Source organism: Lepidochelys kempii, chromosome 19 (genome assembly GCF_965140285.1).
Source record: "Lepidochelys kempii isolate rLepKem1 chromosome 19, rLepKem1.hap1, whole genome shotgun sequence".
In the NCBI taxonomy this organism is placed as follows: Eukaryota; Metazoa; Chordata; order Testudines; family Cheloniidae; genus Lepidochelys; species Lepidochelys kempii.
Window position 1 is genome coordinate 2,114,148 of NC_136398.1, and position 20,326 is coordinate 2,134,473.

A 20,326-nucleotide genomic window follows, 5' to 3' on the forward strand; every position below is an offset into this window, starting at 1 on the left:
TGGTACCTCAGTCTTTGAAATGCAACACACACGACTGAGCAGGTGTTCTGAGGGTTTTTTTTATGTTACAAACACTGCTGGAGAAGGTCAGGCCGTGGGGCAGGAGACAGCGGAGGCTGGATAATGAAACGTAATTTGTATATGTAGCATATTTAGATACAGAGTTAAGTGTCACTTCAAAATACCCATAACTAAAAAATGCTTTGACTAATTGCCTTCAGCCTTTCCCAGAAAAAATGGAAGTCACTGAGCAGCAACTAGTCACCTCTAATTTTCAATCCTCAGAGAAAGACATTCCTGACAATGCAAAGAGCCTTATTTCTGCTCCTGCGTACCCCGTGCTCCTGGCGATCAATGTTAACGAGAGCTCTGTGCACAGTGGGTGGGGGTGAAGTGATTATGGCCTGGAATTCCGTGATGCTGTCAGTCCGGGTGAGGAGTCATTCTGAGAAATCCCACCAAGGCATAACAAGGTGCAAGGGCTGAAGCTGAAGATAGGCAAATTCAGACTGGAAACGTGGCAGAAGTTTTTCACAGGATGGGTAATTAACCATTGGAAAAACTTACCAAGGATTATGGTAGATTCGCCATCACTGGATGTTTTAAAATCAAGATTGGATGTTTTTCTAAAAGATCTGCTCTAATTCAGGGACAGTCTCCCCTGGGCTATGCAGGAGGTCAGACTAGATCGGTGGTTCTCAAACTTTTGTACTGGTGACTCTTTTCACATAGCAAGCCTCTGACTGTGACCCCCCCTTATAAATTAAAAAAACACTTTTTAATATATCTAACACCATTATATATGCTGGAGGCCAAGTGGGATTTGGGGTGGAGGCTGACAGCTCACGACCCCCAATGTAATAACCTCATGACCCCTTGAGGGATCCTGACCCCCAGTTTGAGAACCTCTGGACTAGATGATCACAATGGTCCCTTCTGGCTTTAGAAACTATGAATATGGAATAGACTGCCCAAAGCTACATTTCTATCTACGGGAATGTGGGAGGAGTCCTAGCCATCCCAGATTTTCCCCTATGCCTCACATTTCCCTGTGTTTTCCCTCTCTGTGTCTGAGACCCTGCATTAGCAAATCCCTACAAGCTAAAGGAAACTTTGCTGTGCTGTAGTGCAGGAAAGGGGAATTCACTGGAGCACAGCCGGACTGTGGAGTACAGGGAAGAACCAAGAGCCACTGAGACTTACGTGCACCCTAAACATGATCCTGTTACCCAGGTTTGAGAGAAACCTGCTTTGTTAACTGTTATAGAATCTTCCAGTATTCCTGGAGCATTAGGACCTCAACCTACGTGCTCCTACTCTGCACTTCTTTTACAAGAGTCATGGGTAAAGTATTACATTTCACTTTGTACAATACGGTTTTGAAGTGTGACTAAAATCTGATTGGACTTTTTAGACACACTGCTGGCAAGTGAAAATAGTAATTTTTAAAGTGCTGTGGAAGTTTCAGATTAAGGGGGTATATAAATATGCAAACATTAATTAGCATCCCTGCAGGGTACTTTTTAATGGAAACATTAAATGACTTGCCCAAAGTTACACAGCAGGTGTGTGGCAGAGCCAAGAAATGGACACAAGAATCCTGACTCCCAGTCTCTTACTCTGCACTAGTCACAATTTTCTCTCAGTTCATATTAGGCAATGCTAATTTCTTTTTTCCACCACTGACTTTATCATTATCTTGGAAAGTATGATAGTCTCAAGGCAAGAGGGCACTGCTTGACCAAGGCGCTGAGGCCCTACGGTAATACAAATAAATAATAATAATAGAAGATGAAATGGGAGACCTTGTTAACCTTGATTAACTAATACAGATAGGGTCAGTTAAACCTGGTACAATGCGTTTATTAATAGGATTGTAATCATTCATAAATTATTTCAGCCATCAGCTCATTAACCTGCTCCGCAATGTGCAGAAAGTAGTGCAATGCTTTGGAATATTGCAACTTTTGTTACCCCCACCAAAAAATAAAATAAAATGCAATAATCTGACATGCTAATTTGCCAGCTCACTGAAGTGTCTTTCATGCTGATTTCACTTCAGGGACCTCCTGGAACAGACCCCGTAAAACAGAAGACCACAATCATTAATGGCATAATCCCATTAGAGGGGCGATGGGAGAGTGCTGGAGCTGGGTAAGAGGCAGGAAACACGAAGATAAGTGGCCACTCTCCCCTAACGAGCTAGGCTTGACCCTCTAGGCTGAATAAAGAACGGAGCAAGTCTGGCACTACTTGGAGAGCACCTGCTCTTGGCTGAATTCACAGCATTAATTCTCCTGGTGAGATCTGGGTTTTGCTGTCTAGGGTGTGAACATGTCATGCTGCCTCATGCTGGCTCCCCTAATTCCCTCTGAAGGAGCAAGAGACACAAAGTCTGTGTGGCTGCACTGGCCCAGTTTGTGCCTGTGTGATTCTGATGCTGCAGGTACCCTTCTAATGGAAGACCAGCCGTAGCCCCCCCTCTCCTGGCACACAGACGCTCTGGGTTTCTGCACCATACAGGCCGTCACAAGGCATGATTGATGGAGATGGCCCCACAATGAAGGGAAAATATCCCATTGACTCATTTCGAAATCTCAGATCTGTTACGTGAGATTCGTTGAGCAACACTCTTCCTACTGAGCAGTCCCACGGCCTGACAGGCCTTAGATTAAGACTTGGGCCCAAGGGCAGAGGCCTTTGGAAGACTTATAGAATGGAAGCGAAGCAAAGCAAAGCTGCTGGTCTCTGGGATGTTTTAGCTGCAGCACCATTAGTTCTTTGAATCCTCCTTTCTAGCAGGCATGGATTGGCGGGTACTTGTCTTAGAGTGATTTATCAATAATACCCAAGCCCCATCTAAAGCCATTATTTATTTTATCCATGGGTCATTACGTTTTACAGAACTGTTTATGTAAAACATTAAACAGGGAAATTCTTTGAGTGCAACCAGATGGGGCCTGTCTTCAGCAGAGAAGCATCCGCAAATCATGCACAGAAGGAACAGCAGTTGATTGGCACCGGGGGGGGGGGGGGGGCGGGGAACCCTGAGGTTAGGAGTCCGTGCTCACTGAAAGCTAATCAGGTGAAGGCTTGTGAGAGACCTGGGCTTGGATTGGCCCAACTTCATCTCAGACATCCACCTCCTTCTCAGTGAAGCAGGCGCATCAAGAGAGAAGCATGAGTCAGGTAGGACCATAGGATCCTGTGGGGTGCTGAGCACACAAGGTAATGTTCACCCCGTGTAGAAGACATGGGACACCCGGGTCTTGTGCTGATGTCCTGGTGCAGCCCGTAAGTGGTGCACAGGGCTTCAGTGGGACATTAGTGGTGCCTAGGCCTGGGAAGGCTGACATGGGACTTAGTGTGCCTGGCCCCTCTGAATAGGTGAATTGCCCCCTTCCTGAGATGTGAAGCTGCAATCTTACGATGATTGTTTAGCATCTTGAATGACTGAGACCGATGGGAGATGCTGTTGCCTTAGAAATGTCTGAGGCAGAGAGACGGGATTCAGTGGATGTGGTTTTGGGGAAGAGCACATGGGAGAAGCCACGTCCCAGCTGAGCTTCCATGTGCGTTGTGAAAAGTATCCAAGGAGAAGAGAGATGTTAGTCATGTGGCTTAATGCACTAATGGATGGTGCCCAGATACCATGCTGCTGGGCACAGGCCAGGAACTAGAACAGACCCAGGTAATTCAGGGAAGGGAGGAGGGGAAAGACTGGAACTGAGGAAATGAGTTCATCTAGGGCTGCAGCCATAGAGCATGATGCTCAGAAGAAGAGGCTAGGACACTTGCTGCAGTAAATCGGTAATGAAGGAATGTGCACAAGCCCCGCTACCATCATATAATTATAGATATATCTGGGCTTTGTACACATTGTGTCATTTCCCCAGCCATCTGCAGTACAACGGTGCAAACTCCAGAGTATGACAGAACTCTGGCTGTTTACTTGATGGTCTCTTATTGTTTCTTTTGGAGTTATGGGAAATCCCTGATCCAGACAGGGCTGTCCATAGGTGGTAAAGGCTTAATCTGAAAACCTCTGTGAACTTGGCTAGGTTCTAGTCTGTCCTGAAGCACAAGTAGGAAAAGCAACAGCAGCATGAGCAACTCATGGCATGACCCTACCTTCCAGCTCCCAAAGGTGGGTCTGGAGCGAACAGCCTACTACTGTGAGGTGCAAATTGTACATCCTGTCCTGCTGGGTTTGCTGTGATCGGCATCGCTCCTAACAACAGAAAGGATGGTCTGTGTGAAAGGAGTCTGGTGGTGTTGAGGCCATTTCCAGGCTGACATGACTCCCACAATTGCTACTAACCACAGCCCGTGATTGGCAGCTTCAGCAGAGAAGCCAGGAATGGATTGGCCCCTGAAGACTGAACTTGGTCTCAGATTATGAGCAAAGCTCATTTTGGGAAGGTTTGGGGTGCACTGATGGTGCAGGGGTGGCCGCTTTCAGTACCATGGTTCTACAGATAAACAGAGAACCTTACGGCTGTCAAATCCACCTCCTTTTGCCAGCAATGCGCGTGCTCACTCTCTCTCTCTCTCCAGATGCCAATGACAACAAATGCAATTAAACCCACATTATGGATTAGTTATCCATAAAACTTCATTTAAAAATTCAAGCCGTCTGACAACTGCACCTTGAAATCTCTTGTTGCTAGGGTGTGGGGCATGGCATTCGTAGGACACAAAAGCCGTAGAAAAGTGGGTTGTTCTTGAAATTTTGTGCACACACATACAAAAAATAAAACTTCGCTTGTGCTGAAACTAAGTGCCAAATTTCCACTTGGTGTGAAATTTCATGTGGGAAATAGACCGGCATGAAAAATAATAGGGTTTCTAATGGAAATTCCTGCTGACCGGTAAGTGTAGTGGAGACATAATATCTGTCCGCAGGGACGATTTATGACAGTTGATTTAACTCTTTCACAATAAATGGACATTTATTGACAGTAAATTCTGGTGGAATTACATATTATGACCACGTGGCCACATTCTGATTAATGCTTTTGCGCGGGGTGCCAGGGGGCTGTTTATTTCAAGTGCCTGTTAGCTGGGAATTCATTCGGAAGCCATTGCCTCAGGAATGGAAAGAACCCCTTTGTGTGGTCCTGAGGTGTATTTCATATTTATTTCTATACTGCAGGGATTGAGCATTAAGGAGAAGGCATAAAATAGGAGGAAACGCTGTGCTTCCAGCTGGCTGACCATGCTTTTGCCTTTTGTGTGTGCTGGAGCATCGTTAATCAGGTGAATTCATCTTTTTAAATTCAGTGAACACAATGGAAAGGCAGCATGGCCCATGGATGGGGCTATGGACTGGAGACCTAGGTTCTATTCCTGCCGCTATCACCATGTTGCTGTGGGATTTTATGCAAGGCTCTTCCCCTCTCTGAGCCTCTGGTTCCCTTGACCATAAAACCTAGTTAGGTTGTAAACTCTCCAGGGGAGGGACAGTCTCTTTCTATAAGTGTGTACAGCACCTACCATCGGGTGGCCCTCATCTCAGGTGGGGCTCTTGGCTGTACTGCCCTAGAAACCATGCTAGTACACTGCAGAATAGGACATGTCCATTAAGGAAAGAGAAGCAGGGAGCCATTGCAGTAGCAAGAAGCCTGGTAGGATGTGATGATGCTCATTTCCCATGTACAGCACATAGCTGAGTTCCTCCCTGGCTGTGTTTGCTTCACCCCGGAGGTTAAATAAGTTCACTGGCGAAACACAACATCTAAATGAAGCTGTGAGAACAGCCATTAAGAGCCAGCGGGGTCAGAGACTCACATGATGTCAGGGAGTGGGAAGCATTCAGGGCGGCTCGGGTCACAACCTCACCGTTATTCAAACATTAATTCTCACGCTGAGGGATTAGACAAGCAGAATGAGCAGTCACTCACAGAGGGTTCTGCACTGGGCAGTCAGGGGAGTGCAGTGCTCAAAGGCCTGGGAAGGCATATGACGCCTTCCAGCTCCGGGTAGACTGCAGCCATGCATACCATCTCTCAGTTCTTTGCTGGCCTCTGTGAAATGAGCTGGTTGTCTTAGTCCTGTCTATAATGGGCCTCCTGTGAGATCAGCCCATAAAGGGAGAGGCAGAACTCTCCACTTGCCCTGGGGCTGGTTCCCAAAGGTCAGAGCTGAATCTCACTGGCAGAGAGGAGCATAGGAGTGAGTAACTTACGCAACTACTGCCCAGGCTGCGACCTTGTCTGCTTTTGGTGCTCACTAAACAATAGAAGAAGATGTAGTCCCTGGCCCAGGGAATTTATGGTATGAATAAGACCCAGGCACTTAATGCACTGGCAACAGGTGCAGTCGTGGAGCAGGACACGTGTCTTCAGGGGCTCATCACCTCCATGGAAGAAGCAGGTTTTGGAGGAAGAGCAGGAAGGAGATGGTGACAAGCAGACAGGACAGCATGGAGGAAGCAGGAGGGAACAGACAGGAGAGGAAGGAAGTAACAGAGGGAGGCTTTGGGCAGCAAGGGAGTGTGAGAGGAAGCTAGGTTGGAAATGTAGGCAGGGCACAGATGGGGAAGGCACAAATCAAGCTTGCCATGGGAGGAGAGAAGAAGCCAGTGATGAGCCAGGCAAGAGAAGTGACCGGGTCAGAGCTGCAGGAGAGGATGAGCATTGTAGTGGCCATGTTTTATGTGTCCTTGGTAGGAAGAATCGAGAGCTGCTCTCTCCGGCATTGTCAGTCAAGCACCAAAAGAAAAATTAATTCATTAAATAAAATATGCATTATTTACCTGTCTCTCAGGCAATGCACACATAATTAGTTTATGCAAATACCTAGCTCCAGTTGGCGAAATAAGGATGGAGGTATTCTATTTTCCTGAATAAATATGTATCTTGGGGCCCATGTTTGCCAGACGGCTGTGAATGGCTGTGACATGCCTCAGCTTTGGACGAAGGAGCATTGTCTGTGCTAACCCTTGCGAGGGGACAGTGGCTGTTTGGGAGCTGCTCTGACCCCATTCCCTTGCACAGCTGAGAGATCTGCATGGGCGAGCGAACATCTCTGCTCAGACTTTGGTTCTCCATCCACTTACACTGGTATAAACCAGGATTAACTCCACTGAGCTCACTGAGGGGTAAAATCTGTGTAAGGGAGTGCAGACTCACACCCCTTTAAAGACTGGTGGGGAAGTTTCCTCATTTGGCATTCGGTCTGCTGGACAAAATTCTGCTTTTGGCTCCAATTCACCAAGGCACTTATGTATCTGCTTAACTTTAAGCAGCTGCGTAAGTCCCCAATGAGACATGAGCCTGTGTTGAAGTGGTTTTGCTGAGTCAAGGCCCCTGTGTAGCTGGCACTTGCAATAATGCTGCGGCTATAATAAAAAGACTTTTTGCTATTCAGCAATGTAAAATTCTGGGGTGAATGGAGGAAACATTTAGAGGCTGTAAGTAAGTGACTTCCTGGTTTGTAATGTCAGAATGCCACAATGAAAGCTTCACCCCTGCTAGTTTTTGCCTTAGACTCTTGTGGTCAGCAAATCCTTAATTAGATGCCACCTTCTGAAAAATCTGCATCCATGAGAAAGGGGATCTCAAAGTGCAGTTCTGTATTAGCATTACCAGCATTACCAACAAGCATTTCCGTGCTGGTTTTTGTCTGCTTCAGGCTGACATTGTTCGGGATACTTCAGCAAAAATGGCTCGGCCATCGCTCATAACAAGGTGAGGGGAAAATACATAGTTTTGACCATGTTAAAAAATTCTGACAACTGTTTTGTTGAGAAGCTCTAGCACCTCTGTGGTTTGGAGCAGGGACCTGATTATTTCTATGTTACTCTTTGAGGATCATAAGGGAGCCCCCATCTAGAGGGAAATAATTCCCTAAATCCCCAAATTTTAAAAGATTTCATTGGGAATTTTCATTGATTTTTTTTAAGGCCAGAAGGGTTTATTATTCTGAACTCCTGACAACACAGGCCACAGAATTCTTCCCCCACCCCCTTCTTCCCACCCCGTAATGCCTGCTTTTAGCCCATAAAGTCTGGCTCAGATAGACAGCCGAACTGATTTAAAGATTTCAAGTGCTGGCAAATCCACAGCATCCTTAGGTAAGTTGCTCCAATGATTAATATGGTTTCATAATTTCTAAAAGCAAATGCTGGGCAAAAAATAAAGGATAAATAATAAATACGATGGATATCTTATGTGTGTGTTAAGCACTTAGTGCACATGACATTGAACAAGACTGAAGTCAAGTCAGAGACACAGCCCTTGCCCTGAGGAGCGTGCGTGTAACATACATACAAACCAAGCCACCTATTGATTTGTGATTGCATCTATAAGACTTTTTATTGGATGCTGTCCAGGGTGGTCTGTTAGAGCTGAAGCACGTGTTCAGTGAGGTAGGGTAGAAAATGTTCCCTCCCCCAGTACAGCTGGGTTTCCTACTGGTGGGTTTTACAGCAGTGTATGTGCTCAGTTTCCACATGACATAGATGCCTCAAGGATTGTGGTGTCTGGTGCACCCTGGAAATGCTATCAATTCGTCATCTAGAGCAGCTGAATGTTTTGCAGTTTCCACCTGTGGGGCTTAAACTTGCTAGGTGAATTTCTTGTTGCCAGGCACCTGTTCGTTGCTGGAATGTCTTTTAAAAGTGGCCAGCAAAGCTGCACACGAGAGTGCATTTAAGGGGCTGTCCTACTCAGTCTGAGAGGGGAAAGAAGTGAAAATCCAGGGCAATGCCAGACTGAATCAAGAAATTGTGTTAAGGATAAGGAAGAATGTGACCATGTGTGCCTAAGTGACCTGGGCTATAAGTGTAGCTGGGGTTGTAGCAGGTTTTGCACATGACTGAAAAATCAGTTGTAAAAGCTTTGGATTTTTGTGAGCTGCCAGAAGCTGTGGAAATGTTGGCGAAACAATATTTTATACTAAGATACAAACACTGCTTTCCACTTGTTACCAACGACCATAAAGCGTGTCCAGGAAAGTAAACTGACTTTCAGAGAATGGAGATAGTTCCACTAACGCTTTGAGGAGGCGCTGGCCGTGCCTTGTTGCAACCTCAGTGTGCCTGAGTTTCCACATTGGTGTGACAGATGTTAGTGACGTGGCTTGATGCACTAGTGGAAGATGCTCGGATATTAGGGTGATGAGTGTGGTCTAGGAACCTAGATAGACGAGACTAGGAAAAGGATGAGTGTGGTATCTTGGGCACATGATGCGTTTGCTTCTGTTGAGTGATCTGGGTTGTTGACATGGCAACAGATTTCCTTAAACTGCCAGGACCAGAGTTCAAGTTCTGCTTAAGTAGCAGGTGGAATTTGCTGGTTTCATCCTCGGTCTTGATGGATGGATAAAGATTTCAAACTTCATCCTCTTTTTGAGGCTCAGAAAAAAGGAATCCAAAGGAAACAGAACTTGTGACAGACAAACCTCAACAGGTTCAAAGTTTTGGTGAATTTTGAGATGCTGAGCTAAACATTTCTTTGGCTTCATGCTGGCCTGTTTGCCATGGGGCCTCCTGACCTTTGAGCTAAGCTAGACCAGGGATCGGCAACCTTTGGAACATGGCCCATCAGGGAAATCCACTGGTGGGCTGGGACAGTTTGTTTACCTGCAGCATGCACAGGTTCGGCCGATCGCAGCTCCCACTGGCCGCTGTTCACCATTCCAGGCCAATGGGGGCTGTGGGAAGGGCAGCCAGCACATCCCTTGGTCCGTGCCACTTCCCGCAGCCCCCATTGGCCTGGAGCAGCGAACCACAGCCAGTGGGAGCTGCAATTGGCCGAACCTGCTGGAGGTAAACAAACCGTCCTGGCCCGCCAGTGGATTTCCCTGAGGGGCCGTGTGCCAAAGGTTGCCGATCCCTGAGTTAGATTATTATTCAGTGCAATTTGTGCTCCCGAACCCCTTAGGTACTTCTGAAAATCTCTCTTCCCATTGTTTATTACCATTATTTGTATGACAGTAGTGCCTAGAGGCCTTCTGGAGCCCCATTATATTAAGTGCTGTACAAACATATAGAGAGGGACCCTGCCCACAAAGCTTGCAGCCTAAGACAAGCTGGAGATATTGCAAGAATGGTCTTTTATGTGGCATCTTGATATTTCTGCTTCAAGTCAAAAACCAGGAAAGAGTGAGGTGGACAGCACCAAAAATAAATCAAAAGGGGACTGCTCTGAGCCCTGGACAAAGCTTCCTTTTCAGTTTGGTTTGAGCTTCAGGGCTGGTTTGTATTTGATTTGAACTGATTTGCCATTCCCTAGCTGCCATTCAGCCAGCTGGCGTAACTGTATTCATTTATATTTGTTTTAAATGTGCCTGCTTGAACTCTAAACGCACATACAAGGAACAACACATGCTACCCCAAACAGACCCATAGAGAAGGTTAGGGCTTTGCCAAACCAGCCTGTCCAATCATTGAAACTATAAGTACCCACATGACTTAGTAGAGTGAAATTCCCTCTGTGCAGAAAGCCAGCAAAAGAGAGATGATCCCAAGTACATACTAGGCCATGTGATCTGAGTTTCACTGGGGGTGTTTGCAGTAAGACATGAGATGTGAGGAACAAAGGCATAGTACAAAATGTCCCATCCTTTATTCACACTCACCACTGAGACACTCCCACCAGTGTCCTAGAGATCTGTTACTTCTTTGACTCTCTGGGGTTTCCACAGAGAACCTATCAAGTTTCATCATGAAGTCGACTGTGGGGAAAGAAAATGAACACTCTACCTCATGCTGCTAGAATATTACTTCCTGCTACTTAATTTCTGGGTTGGCCTCCCTCTGTGACATTCTGTACTTGAAGCAACATTGAAATGAAGGCCAAAAAATATGCCTTCTATGTAGGATGGCATTTGCAGCACGCTGAAATCTCTGATTGGTAAGTGTTGCTGCAGGAGGCAAGGTCACAGCCACCGATTAGGACATTTTAAAATACACTGTCTCTGGATCTATAATTAAGTCGATTAAAAATGCAAACTCATTCCTGGGCAGATAACAGCTGGGTCAAAACCCCTCAGAACAGAACATCTCCTGCTGGTAAGCACAGTATTTATATACCTAGGATCAACAGAAGAGCTATGCGGTAAAATTACAGACTATAATTATTAAACAAGGTGGACCAAATTCTGCCTGCCGATACGCTGGCATACATCTGAAGCCACTTCCTTGAAGGTAATGAATTTATCCCAGTGTCACCTCATCCAGACCCTGGCCCAATGCATTAAGTAGGTTCTGCACCATCCAACTGCATTTCTTTTTATCCATGGAAGGTATTTATAATTACAACACCTGCCCACCTCACCTTCTGCCTGCCCCCTGGGATCTGCATGGTTAACATATGGTCCAAGCCCTGGGATCTGGATGCCTGATGCAAACCCCATTGTTGATAGAAGGAATCTCATTGACTTCAGCGGACTTTGACCCAGGCCCTGAGCGCAGATCAGGGTACAGATACCTTCTGGGGAAGCATCTCAGCCCCAGCTAGACTCCCTAGGAGGCCTGAAAACTCATGGGTCACCAGCATAAGTGGTGCTGCCCCATCCCTGCCCCCATGTCCGCCCCCACACACTTTGCAGGCTCAGAGAAGTTATAACAAGCCATCCTGTGAGCATCATAGCCCTGCTTACACCCAGCGAGGAGGAAGACAGTAGCTGTTTAGTAAGAGCTGCAACCAGGATCACTGGGGCTTCTAAGCAGCAGTACCCCACCCCCGTGCCATATTAATGGGAGCCTAGACCTTCCCTAAAGACGGTGGTTCTCAACATCATCAGGGGAAAACAAAGGGACTGAAGAAAGAAGCAGGAACCAGGGAGGGAGCGCAGGGATAAATTGAATAATTAAAAGGAAGGAGTTCCCCGTGGCCTTGTTGAGATTAATAGAAGCATAATAAGTTGAAGTGGCATCACAAATATCTCTCTCTGAATGAGCTGCTTGCCACGCCAAGTGCTGGGCATTGCAAGACCCAGATGCCCTGAGGGCATCAGAAGGATCCTCTGGCTATGGCAATTATTATTGATGATTACTGTGTGGCCTCCCTGGGCACTGGTGTGAGAACCAGAACAGATGTAGGTAACGGATGGACGGACACACACCCAGAGGGCAGGCCAGGCTCCCCGGGTGAAAAGGTGCATGGGGGGAAGATTTCGCCACTTGCTCCAGCAGCTGCGTACTCCTGACAGATCCCTCACGCAAAGGAAGAGGAAAATCCTGGAGTTGATCTGCCCTGAGGGGCCAAGATTAAAATTTGGCTTGTGGTTTGGGCCCAGTTCAGCATGGCAACTGCAGTGGGATTGGAAGGTGCTCAGCACCGTACAGGATCATGCCCCTGGGAGAAGGAGCCTGCCCGGGGTTGGTTTGTTGTTCAGCTAGTAAGCTTTAGGTTCTAGTCTCCAGGCAACATGTGCTACGAACCCAAGTGACCCTAACAGAGGGGCTGTGTGGTCTGGTGGGGAGGGCCCTGGGCTGGGGGTGGGGAGACCTGGGCTCTATTCCTGCCTCTGCCACTGACCTTCTGTGACAACCTGGGCAAGTCACTGCGGCTCTCGGTGCCTCAGTTTCCCCTCCCATCTGTGGCTGTTTATATTGCATACTCTTGGGGGCAAGGACTCTCTCTCTCACGCTGGTTTCAGTCAGGTCCTCTAGGTGCTACTGTAATACAAATGAGTAGTAATAAACTAAGGGCCAGTGTGTACATGAACTGAGGGAAAGAGCATCTCCCCTTATGTCTATGGTGCTTTTTTCCATCTCCCTCCCCCGCCCCCTCCGTCTCTCCCCCCCCTTGTCACCAGCCAAACCTGGTCCTGCCCTGAGCCTTGAGCCCTTCGGCTGACTGTGCTTTGAGTGCTGGTATTTTGTCTGAATCCCCCCCACCTCCTGGCTGTGTAACTGAGCAGGGTGGGCGTGAGACCCTGTGGACCGGCCCTGGTGGGTTTCACGGCGAACGGAATCAGAGCGTGAAGAACAAATCTCTCAATGTTTCGCGTCCGCTCAGTTCTGGTACTTCCCTGATTCTGCAACCCTTGGGCCCCATCCACAGTTGGTATAAACTGATTTCTGTGGCGCTAGCCCAAACGCCTCCAGGCGAGACCCAAACTGCTTCCAAAGATCCTGGTATCGTCTTTCTTCTTCAGGTTGGGGGGGGGGGGGGGAAGAGGAGGAGGGGCTGGTGTGTTTCTGCTTTGAGTGAGGCCAGGCCTGCCCCAAGTTGGAATAAACAACAGAGTGAATTTACCAAACACTTGCTGCTGCTCCCTGCATTCGGTCGGCGTCTCCCCTGCCCTGGGCACCATGACTTCAGGCTCCCAGGAGGGCGGCCGGTCTGAGGAGGCAGTGTGCTTAGATGGGGCTGGAAATGCCTTGGTTTCTAATGGCTTCTCTCTCTCTCTCTCTCTCTCTCTCCACCTCTGCGTTGCCGCACAGAAAGCTGATCTGGCCGTTGCTCCTCTCACGATCACCCACGTCCGGGAAAAAGCGATAGACTTCTCCAAGCCTTTCATGACACTGGGGGTCAGCATTCTGTACCGGAAGCCCAACGGGACCAATCCCAGTGTGTTTTCCTTCCTCAACCCCTTGTCTGCTGACATTTGGATGTACATTCTCCTCGCCTACTTGGGGGTCAGCTGTGTGCTGTTTGTCATAGCCAGGTAAGGGGCGCTCCGATGCCACGGCTCCAGACTGCCATTGCACATCACGCGTGCTGCCCTTTGCCGAGTTCAGAATCATTTTGCTGCTTGGTGTACCACCCCCGAGAGCCTGCAAATTAAACCCGTTCTTCTCTTAATTCAATGACATTTCCTCCATTGCACAGAGACAGGCTGGTTTGTTATTGTCGGGTTGCTCATGATTGTCAGACTGCATGCACTGTTTATTTCCTCTTCCTTGCTGTGGGATAACTGGAGCACCAGGCTGAGCATCCTTCATTATTGCAGGGCTGCTCACGATTCAGACAGTGTACATGGTTTGTTATTGTACGGTTGGGTTACTTCACAGGGCCTGATTCTGATCTCACTTATATTGGTTCCACACCATTGCAGCTCCAGTTGAATCAATGGATTTACTCCTGATTTACTCTGTGAGTGAAATGATAATCAGGTCTGCTGTTTGGGGGATGGGGTTTATTTATTTACTGTAAGATCACTCACTGAGATAAGCAGGCTTTGTTACTGTAGGGTTGATAATTGCTTCTCTATACGCTGGTTTGTTAGTGTAGGGTCAGTCATCCATAGACACGATGGTTTGTTACTATAATACAGTAAGATGCCCTGTCAGCGTTGGGGGATTTCTCAGTAGTGGTATCATGCTGTGCAGATCGCTTTGCTATTGTAGGGTCCCTAGCAGTGGCTGCTGCTTTTCTCAATGGAAATAGCCCCGGAACACAGGAACTGGCCGACTGGATCAGCCCATTTAACCCAGTGTCCTGTCTCGAGAGTTGGCCAGTGCCAGCTGCTTGGAGGTGCCGGAAACTTTGTAGTTAAAATGCTGGGTTAGCTGCCCATAGCAGAAGTTCCTTCTACCCCCTTTACTCCCTCTCCGCTATGACATAGAGAGTGGTTTATAGCCTTTCAGAGATTTTTTTTTTTTTTACCCTACTAAAAGCAGCTGTGGGTGTTCTCACGTGCAAGCCTCTTTTGAATCACATTAATCTCTTGGCCCCAATGACGTGCTGTGGCAATGAGTTCCCCAGGCCAATTATGTGTTTTGGGTTTGTTTGTTTGTTTTTTAAGTGTCAGCGGGGTAGCCGTGTTAGTCTGTATGCACAAAAACAATGAGGAGCCCGGTGGCGCTTTAAAGACTAACAGATTTATTTGGGTAAATATGCATGAAGATGCAAGAAGAAGTGGGTTTTTTACCCACGAAAGCTTCTGCCCAAATAAATCTGTTAGCCTTTAAGGTGCCACCGGACTCTTCGTTTTTGTTTTTTAAGTATTTGCTTTTGTCACTGTAAAGCCTGTTGCCTTTCCATTCACTGACTGTGCCCTAGTTGTGATGAAGGGTAGTGGGAGCACCTGATTTATCTTCTCTGTGCTGCCTTTTTCATATCACCTCTAACCAGTCCCACTCTCTCGGGACACAGATCGCCCCATAGCTTCAATCGCTTTCACCTTCTCTCGCTGAACCCTCTGCAAGTAATCCCCCAAACCGTCTGTATAGCAAAACACTGGGAAGCCTGTTGCTATGGACCTGGCAATGTGTCTGTTTACAAAATTAACATGCCGCTAATCTTCATGTTTAAAACACATTCCTATCTTTAAAAGCAGCAGCATTTGCATACATTTGCATGCATTATTAATTTCATACAGTCTTTGTTTGATGAGATACACAGTCTGGGGCCACTTCAGAATATGCACAGGCAAAGTGTCTGCGTCCCTCCCATTGGACAATGGGCCATAAATAAGCTTGTGGGCCTTCCATGCAACAGGAAGGTCTCTCTTGGAGGCACTAGTCCCCATTGGCCCTCCCTCGCCTTTTGATTAGTATCCTTAATTGAGCCATTTTCTAATGGCTTTGCTTCCATTTTGCATGCCACTCATCCATATTTATGGGACACAGAGACAGCCTTGTTTTGGTTGTCTGAAGGGGTCCTCAGGGGTGCTAAATGCAGCACATAAATGAGCTATTATGGCCATGCTTTGCTGTTTATCATTTCAAAGCTCATAAATTGGGAGCTTGGAGAGCAGCCTGCTCCATTGTGGCTGGTGCCATGTGGCTGGAGTTTGCTGTGGAGTTTTTTCCAGTACCTAGAAGCGCTCTCAATATTATCCTGATGGGCTACATTTCCTTTGCATGCCACTGACCATCTGTGTCCCAGAGACCAGCCTGAGACGGGCTCTGCCTATGGGCACAAACAGCAGTTCAGTGCCCAGTTCCCATTGTGAGTTAGGTACCTCACTGCCATTTGTGCCTTGAGAAATCTCCAGCCCCCAGGACTGCACCAGCTCTCTGGGCAGGCCTCAGTGCCCAATAGCTTCCTAGGACGGGTGGAATGGTGTTTTCCTTAAAGTGTCCTTCAAAAAGAGCAGCCTGCCTCTAATCCACTGACATTTCAATCAAACATTCAAAGCAGAGATTAATTATCAAACGACAGTATCCAGAATCCATTAACCCCGATGTTCCAGCATGGCTGCAGTTTGCAGCCCTCCTGGGTTCTCTGCAGCATTTAGAAATGATTACCTGGGTTTAGCATGTAATACCCTAATTACACGTAGAGCAGTTGTCAAAGTAAACTCTGCTTAGCAGGCAGAATATTTGTTCTCTCCAGAACATCTGAGCTGGCGAAGCAGCTGATTCTTCTTACCCTTGTGTCAATCAGGCGTAACTCCACTGACATCAAAAGACGTAACTAGGCCCAGGGTGTTTGGAGCGTAAGTAAAAGGTTTATTTTCTGACAATGAGACCTGTTCTTCTTACCAGTCTTCACAATGAATCTCTAGCAAGTGACAGGACCTAGAGTGTGTCTAACCCTTTACAGCTTCCCGGCACTCTGCAGACACTAACTATAGCTCTGTAGGAAAGGGACTGTCTGTTTGTACAGCATCTAGCACATTGGGGTGCTGGTCCCTGACTGACACTCCTAGAGCTACTGCAATACAAATAACAAAGAGTAATAATTATCCATAAACATTATCCCCATTTTGCAGATGAGGCAACAGGCAGAGCTGGTTTAAAAAAATGAAATTCAGATTTTTTTTTTCTTTTTTGGTGGGGATGGAGAGTCACGTTTTTTTCATGAAAATTTAATGCCATTTTCCAACCATTTTCCAGACCTGTCCAAGGTTGCACAACAAATAAGTAGCAGGGGTGGGATCAGGATTCAGTAGTTCCTGGCTTCTACTCCCATGCTAACTCCACATGTTGAGCCACAGTTGACTTCCGTGGAAACCTTGCCCGTGAGGTCACAAATGATAATTGCCGTATGTTTATATAACGCCATCCACCCTCAATAATACTGAAGAAATTTACAATGCAGACATGGACCCAGCCAAAAAATTTGGGTCCAGATCCCAAGGTGATGTTATGAGCGAACACCTGTTAGAAAATTCATAAATAGCTGGTGAATTTCATCCCATAGGTAGCTGCAAATCATGGAGGGTGGGGATCCCTGTATATCATTTGTACAACAGGGATTCTTGTACATAGCACATAGCAACACAACACACCAGTCATTCACTTCCGGGAATATCTTCCATTCAATACTCTATCTAATTGAAACTGCAGGGGAGCTACGGAGGCAGAGCCAGAGAAGAGAACACCAGCTGCTGAATTACCAATACTGTTTTTATAGCTTCATAGTTTAAGACCAGAAGCGACCATTAGATCATCTAGCCTGACCTCCTGTATATCACAGGATATTAATTTTCACCTATATACCCCTAACACTGAGCCCAAAGACTTTAATTAGACCAAAGCATTTCAGTCCTTAGCTTTGGGGAACTGGTAGCCTCACCACACGAGGTGGCACGGCTGAAGAGCTACGGAAGAACGTGTTAGAGATCTGCAGAATTTTGCTGTGGCAACTCTATCCCGGCCTCCTGATCAGCTCCTTAGCACTTCTGCAGTGCCAGAGAGAGAAGCTCCCAGGCGCTTAGCAGGGAATGAGATGTTCATCTGGAAAGATGAACACAGGCTAATTATGATGAGCGAAGTAGTCGCTGTGATGAGTAACACATTCACAGAGAGATTATCTCTGCTCTCTGTCTCTGCTAACAATGCGGAACATTGCTAGATGGACTCTATTGACATAAGGACTGTGTTTGATTTCTTGTGTGGTTTGGAATTAGAATTCTAATACATTTTTAGATTTACGAGTTTACATTTCTTTCTTCACAGGGGGGACCAAAAAATCCCTAAAGCTCATCCTGATTTTCCTTTCCAGGCATTTGAAAAGGCAATTGATTAAACCTGAAACAGAAAAATCTTTTCAATGGACAGTGATGAAAGGCACAAAGGAAACTGGAAATGAACTGCCAGCTCCACCCACAGGTGGAATGGAATTAGGGAGTTGACCTTTATAAAGAGGAAATTCAGAATGATCCTTGCAGTGGGCCAAGTGGTGTATTGTAAAATGGATGGGGTTGCCTACCCAAATGCACACTGAAGAACCTCTGTGTTATCCACAGGGGCGTATGCATTCAGCAACTGTCTTCTCCAAAGGCTGATAGGAGTCCCATGCAGAATAAAGCTTTGAGATCTCCATTGTCCAGTGACATGCACTGGTTCCGGCGTGCCACTACAGGGGGAATTGTTCACCCTCCGGATGGGGGATTTGGGCTGCAGCGTCTGCTACACAAACGCACTTGTGCCTCCACTCCAAAGCGGGGAGTTCTCTCACAGCTTCTCTCTGGTTTTCCGACACGTATAGATAGGAAAGGCTCAGAATGCTCTGATCTGTTGGGGCTGGTGTCTGGAGCACGGGAGGGGGACTCCAAAGATCTGTGTTCTCTGGGGCTCTGCTTTGGGAGCTGGGGCAGGCCACGTGCGCCTCTCGGGCCTGCCTTCCCAGTATGGCACTGTCGGCTAGAGGACCCTATGAATCCGAGAGCAAGAGGTGTCAAATGGTAACAGCATGTGTGTGACGCAGTCCAAGCTCCTGCAATGGAGGCGGCTAGCGGCGTTAACTCTTGTTTTCTCTGCCTCTTTGACAAATGGGAGAAAAGAACAGCTTTGACGACTGCCTTTGGTTCCCTGGGCAACCCCCCATTGCAGAGTAACCTCTTCTGGAGGTCTTGGCTCGAACGACCTGCGGCATCTCCTGCAGAATGAGCAGATGGGAGAGCAGAATCCCCTGTAGTGCTACCCAGCCCTACGCCAAGTTCAGCTACCACCTGGCATTTCTTAGCTGCCTTGGATAAACGGGTGCTCTGGAGTGCTGGTGGGACTGAGTGCCCTGGTTTGTTATTGTAGGGTTGCTGCAGAGTGCTAATAGGGCTGTGTACATTGGGCTGGGTGATTGGAAAGCTGCTGGTCTAGGTGGGTGTGGTTTATCCATTAGTGGGGAAATGGCTGGGGTGCCTTTTTGTCTCAGGAACCCATAAAAATAGCTTTGCTTTTGGAAAGAGCTAAAACAGCCCCCAGGAGCAATCCAGGGGCTGGTTCCTGGCTGGAATGGGTTGCCATGAGAACTGAACCCACACATGAAAGAGCCCCAGCCGCTGTTAATATTATTCCTATCGCCCCATCTTCTCCTACTGAGTTATTGTTATAACAAAGTGTATCACTGAATGGCAAGGATCAGGATCCTAATTACCAGAATTAATTAGCACAGGGCCATCAGTGCTGCTTCATTTCCAGTAACGTCTCTGTTCGGCGTTGACTGATATCACTGATCTGGTTGCTGAGATTACAGGAGCGACACACATTCACAATTCAAGCTGCAGTTTGCTCCTTCTTAAACTCTACCTGATGATTCCAAAGGGGACACTCTGGATGCTCAGATGCACTTCACGGTGCACTGCAAATCCAGGGTCAAAATGATGAGGGAACTCCTTCCATTTAGCTCGGCCTGCCAACTCTTGAAGTCTCCAATGAAATGGCTGTCCACTGTCAGAGTGTCCATATCTCCTCAGACTGAGGGTCTCAGCCCCAGAAAAGTTTGAAGCCTGGCTCCATTGTGAAGTGGCAGGTTTGGTCCCACTTTGCATGGCCCAAATCCAGGTGTTGAAATGAGTTAACATTAATTTCTTCCATGTCATTTATCATTTGCTGTTCCCTAGCTTTCCATACAGCTTCCTTCGGTTTAGTTTGCACTGATAAAATGTACAGATTTGTAGCAAAGCCAATGCCTGAGTCACATCATGATGCCTGCAATGTAATATAGCATTTTTCCTATCCGGTTACTCACAGGGTACAATAATTTATAGCCACCTTTGCACATACAGTTTCCTTTTTTCCTCCTCTTTCTAACTAATAGGTTCTGCTTCTGCCATTTTCTTCTGCCCTAGTGCCCTTTTAAGGAATTTCTAGCATCCAGTGTGATTAAAGTTGTACAGGAATGATCCTTTAATGAACGCAGATGGAGAGCGAGAGATATCACGGGGAAAATGGTGGGTTTATTTATGGTCTCCAGACATAATGGAAACAATGCCTGCTCTTGACCCTCGCAAAGCCTCTGGAAGTTCTATTCTCAGAAGAAAAACAAAGTCAAATAGTCAAGCTGTAATTCAAAGACATGCGCCTCCCAGACTAGGCACCAGGGGCCTCTGTCGAAGCTATCATCATAGGTCAGTGACACTTAAAACCGACTCGGGGACTATTTAGAGGCAGGGAAAGGATGTATTTGATCCATCATCACTTTTAATCAGTCTTTCCTGCTTCTTGATGGGGCCACTGCCTCTAACCACCCTGATCCCC

At 47.0% G+C, this 20,326-nt stretch overlaps 1 protein-coding gene across 2 annotated transcripts in view; it reads left to right on the forward strand.

Moving 5' to 3' along the window:
• The window catches only part of GRIK3 (glutamate ionotropic receptor kainate type subunit 3), a 229,666-nt gene that overhangs the window by 181,358 nt on the left and 27,982 nt on the right, over positions 1 to 20,326 (forward strand). For both annotated transcript variants that reach the window (XM_073317613.2, XM_073317615.2), the window contains exon 11: positions 13,400 to 13,623. In XM_073317613.2, the coding sequence (XP_073173714.1) occupies positions 13,400 to 13,623 (224 nt within the window). The remainder of the gene's footprint in view (positions 1 to 13,399; positions 13,624 to 20,326) is intronic.